The following is a 5047-nucleotide window of genomic DNA, read 5'->3' as shown; positions in this document are numbered from 1 at the left end:
TTCTCATTATATATTAATACGTAATAAATTATTTAATAAAATTTATTTTTAGTGATAATAACATAATATTCATTGTATGTATTATTTAACTTTTATTTTTACGGCAATTATATGTTTGTTGGTATTATTATATGTTATAGTAACAATTATATAGTTTTTGTGATCATTAAAAAAAAGTCTTATTGACATTGCTACTAAAACCTTTTAGTAATAAAACATAAAATGGCTATAAGTCCCAAAACAAAATAACTAATAGTTAAAAGTGATTTTAAATTCTTGAGTTGACTATTAAAACATAAAATGGCTATAAGATCAAGCGATTTTAAATTCTTGAGTTGACCCAGGTTTTGAGGAATAATGCCACCAAAATGATTAGAAGAAAGATCAAGCGATTTTAAATTCTTGAGTTGACCCAGGTTTTGAGGAATAATGCCACCAAAATGATTAGAAGAAAAATCAAGCGATTTTAAATTCTTCAGTCGACCCATGCTTTGAGAAATAGCATCACCAAAATGATTGGAAGAAAGATTCAGGTGTTGTAGATTCACAAGTTGTGCAAGACTGTGGGGTATTAATCCATCAAACATATTATCTCCAAGATTTAACACAGTCAGTTTTGTCAAGTTTCTAATAGAAAAAGGAATGGGACTAGAAAATGAATTTGACATCAAATTGAGGTACTTTAGATTTTTAAATTGTCCCAACCAACTCGGCAAAAGACCACCAAATTTATTTTTACTCAAATCCAAGTACCCTAAAGCATGACTATCACAGCTAGATAGAGTTCCTTTATCTTTGAAAGCCAACACTTGACAATTGCTTTGGGACAAATCAAGGAATTGTAAATGACATAAATTGTTCAAAATTGATGGTAGAAAACCCTCTTCTACAGTAGTAAAATTATTTTTAGAAAGACCAAGATGGATAAGACTCTTTAACTCAGCTAAACATGATGGAAGTGAATTCAAATGGTTGTTTGAAAGGTTAAGAAATGTAAGAGAAGTCAAATTGCGTAAAGCACAAGGAACTGGACCATAAAGGATATTTCTCGAAAGATCTAACCTAACAAGGTTTTTAAACTTTCCCAACCAGAACGGTACTATTGAATTCAAATTGTTTTCATTCAAGTTGAGGACCCTAATGGAAGTCAAATTTTTCAAAGGATCAAGGACTGTAATATTGTTCGAAGATAAATCCAGCTTGACAAGATTGTGAACCTTGGCTAACCGTGAAGGCACAGAGCTTAAAAAATTTCGTGAGATGTCAAGGACTTTGATGGAAGTAAAGTTCTGAAAAGCATGTAGAACTGGTGAGTCTTGATTAAGACCATTCCATGCAAGGTTGAGGAGTTGGAGACGGGTGAGATTTGTGAGAGGGAAAATAGGATCAGAAACAAGCGATGAAGACACTTGTCCAAGGCTACATGCAGGTAGGTGTAAGTGTAAGAGAGAAGGAAGCGTGTTAAGTACCTTAAACAAATGGTGAGCTTGTGGCATGGAAAGATCCACTGCTTTCAAGCCAAGGTATTGTAATGAGGAAAGTGGAGCAAGCCAACTACTATCGGTAACGTTGGCAAAAAAGAGGCTTTCAAGATAAAGAGCACGCAAGTTGGTGAGGTTTCCAATACTGCCGGTGGGAAACGTATATGATGCAGCTGGTGCATAGTATACTCTTAGAGAAAGATAGCGTAGGCGTTGCATAGAACCAAGGAATGCTGGATTCTCTTGGATTGCAACACCAGAAAGGTCCAAATAAGTCAAATGTTGAAGTTGTGACAGATGCCGAGAAAAGTCTTCCTCGGCAAATGCGTCAGCTGGTAGGCAAAATTCGTTATCAGGCTGTTGTGGTTCTGTACTTGTTTCAACGGTGAAGAATACGGAGCAGGGATTCTTGAGATCGATCTTGACAACATGTCGAGTGACATTGTCGCAGGCTATGCCTTCCCATTCACAGCAATCACCATCTCCTTCCCAAGATGGAAGTGGTTCCTTATCATCAGAAAGGATCAAACTTCTTTTGAAATTGAGGAGAATCTGTCTTTCTTGTTGAATGCAGGCATAGAAACCTCCAATTTGAGTGATAAATAGCATCACTAAAACCACCGCAACAGTAGCATTGCAGGAGTATTCTTTTCTTCTCATTTTTTTTTCAATGAATTGAGATTGAAAAGGGCAAAAGGAAAGGCAAGGCAAGTGTCTGTATATGTAAGGTGTTGGTATGGATATTGGATATAGTGTGATATACAACTCCTCCAGCGTCTACATATTTATAGCGTCTCAACAATAATGTGTTTATCTTTGAGTAATTATTTCTAAATAATTATGATTTCATAACTTAGTAGTTATTATCACATATTTAATTTATCTTTGAGTTCCGACTTTTCATCGCATCTTCCAAATTTTTCATAAGAATAATTCCTTCATTCACTGTATTGATGAGTGTGGGAGTCATATTGACTCGTGAAAGTAATATAATTTAAAAATAATAAAATAAAATATTCAGTCATAATTAACGAATGATGAGAGACTGAGAGTCTTTACTCTTTACTAGTTTACTCCATCTCTATAATGATAAATAAATAAATATTAATAACAAAAACAGTTAAACATATATTCTCGTTCGATTTCGCTGTATATCCAACTATTTTTATCAGTTAACTTTAACTAAGTTCTTTTCTAGCATAAAAAATATTAGAATTAATTGAATATTTTTTCGTAAATTAAAGGTATTCATAATTAAAATTTTAACTAGATCTTTGAGCGCATGAATTTTGAGAGAAATATTCGATTAATTTTAATATTTTTAACATAAAAATGACATAATTATAAATTTAAAAGTAATGTAAGAACTCAATTGAAAAAAAAAAGTATACGAAGCTAATTAAAATTTTGATGAATTTATAAAGATCAACAAAATAACTAAACCGAAGGAATAAGATCATAAAAAAAAAAAACAAGAACGACAACAAAAACATATATAAATAACACATATAAATTTAACTTCGTTAAACTTGATTTTAAAAAAATTATTTGTCTAGCATTTTTTATCTTCATTTATACGTGAATATATGTCATTATTATCGGTGAATACTAAAACTTTTGTTATACGAAAAAAAAGATTTGGATCCTCTAAATTTTAGATTTTATTTTAGAGGATAAAGTATAATTTTTTATTATTTATTTTATAATAAGACTAAAAAAAATATGAGAGAAAAATTATTCAAGAATAAAAGATTACACTTTATCCTCTAAAGTAAAAATAAAAAATTTAAAAAATCTAAATTCGGCCATAAAGTTGCACTCGTAATTTTTAAATAAAAATAATTCTATTAAATAAAAACTTTTACCTATAACTCATATAAATAACTTTAAATTTGGTAAAATAGATCAAATTTATTTTAATGTGTAAAAAAAAGTATATATTTTATAGATTAAAGAAAAATATTTTGTAGAAACCTCTAAAAAAGATAAAATGTTATTTTCCCTAAAATTTTTAGTTGAATAATTTATATATTTCATGATGCTAAGCTTGTGAGACTACTACATATTTTGGTGAAGTTTATGAAAAGTCTTCCATTTTAAGTCAGGAAATTTTGAAAGGTGAGTCGATCAAACAAATAAACATGGTTGAAGAAAAGTAAGTTGAGTTAACTACTTTAGTCTTGAAATTGGTGACGAGTTGCACTGATTTAGTTTTTAACTTTTCAATTATTATAATTTGGTTCTTTAAATTTAAAAAGAATATTAATGTAGTCTTTCGTGTATTTTCTATCATTGAAATTCAAGTCGTTAGTGATGTGACTCAAATATTGTCACGTTAGACATATTAAAACGACATTATACATGTTTTGATATTAAAAAAATATTAAATTATATCGTTTAAAGGTTGAAACAATTTTTTCATAACTAAATTCTTTGTCATAACCCTTAAACGAACTTATATATCTCACGATGCTAAGCTTGTGAGACTCCTACATATTTTGGTGAAGTTTATGAAAAGTCTTCCACTCCAAGTCAAGAAATTTTGAAAGCTGATCGAGTTAATCAAACAAACAAGGCACACATGATTAAAGGAAAGCGAGTCACATCAACCAAGTCAAGTGATTCGAACACTTCTGCTACGTTGTTTCATGGAAGACGTCCTACTCCTACATGCACACGGATCTTCACCCAAAAAACACGACATGGGTTTTTCTTTAGTTATTTTTAGTTAATTAATTAATTAATTACTATTAATTCATTTATTTAATGATAATTATTATTAACCTCATCTTGGCTAAAAATAAAAATTTAATAATCGTTATAAACAATGAGACAACTATTACTTCTTAAATTAATTTTTGAAATTAAGTTAGACTTATTTAATTTCTTATAACAGCAATAATCTATTAATAGTTATCAATCAAATGTTTAAGTTTGAAATGTATTTTTTTCCATAAATAAATTTTACATGAGCAATGGTGTGTTAAGCGAAATAAAACGTTAGAAATCAATTTGGTAAATACTTATACGAGTTGCAGTACTTTATATTTTATGATAAAGAATGTCGTCCATAAATTAATAAAAAAAATATGAAATATTACTTTTGAATTGGTTAAATTTTGTTCAAATAATCAAAAAATCATTTTGGTCTATTAAACAATTAAAAAAGCTAAAAAAATAAAATAATGCAAACGTAATAAACATAACATACACCAATTAATCTAACATAATCTAACTTATATGATTTTGAAAGCTAAGTCAATCAAACGAAAACAAACACCATTCAAGTAGACTAGGTAATAATACCAACCAAGTCAAGGGGATTCAAAGACTTTGGTACGTTGAGATGACATTATTGCATGTGCATGCACCTCCACCCGGAGGAAACCACATGAGTTTTTCTTTGATGATTTTTCATTACTATTATAAATTTATAATTGCACCGTACCATTATTGTAATGTCAAGTCATTCCTTATTATCATTTGCGACGAAATTTCATTGCAAGATACCAATAGACTTTAGCGGCCTGTGTGGGTAAATTTTTTAAATAAATAATAGTAGTAAA

The 5047-nt window shown here is 29.4% G+C and overlaps 1 protein-coding gene across 1 annotated transcript; it reads right to left on the bottom strand.

Moving 5' to 3' along the window:
- LOC110272172 (receptor like protein 30-like) lies at positions 755-2141 on the bottom strand. Its single transcript, XM_021124079.1, has 2 exons — positions 917-2141; positions 755-819 (listed from the first exon to the last, which is right to left on the bottom strand). Exons 1-2 carry the CDS (start codon positions 2139-2141, stop codon positions 755-757), a joined length of 1290 nt encoding a protein of 429 aa, XP_020979738.1.

The sequence above is a fragment of the Arachis ipaensis genome, chromosome B05 (assembly GCF_000816755.2).
Source record: "Arachis ipaensis cultivar K30076 chromosome B05, Araip1.1, whole genome shotgun sequence".
Taxonomy (NCBI): Eukaryota; Viridiplantae; Streptophyta; class Magnoliopsida; order Fabales; family Fabaceae; genus Arachis; species Arachis ipaensis.
This window is presented reverse-complemented; position numbering and strand designations above follow the sequence as displayed.

Coding starts and splice junctions, on each gene's coding strand:
- LOC110272172 (XM_021124079.1), bottom strand. CDS start 2,141: ATGAGAAGAAAAGAATACTCCTGCAATGCTACTGTTGCGGTGGTTTTA. Junction 820..916: donor AAAGAGTCTTATCCATCTTG/GTCTTTCTAAAA, acceptor TTTGTCCCAAAG/CAATTGTCAAGTGTTGGCTT.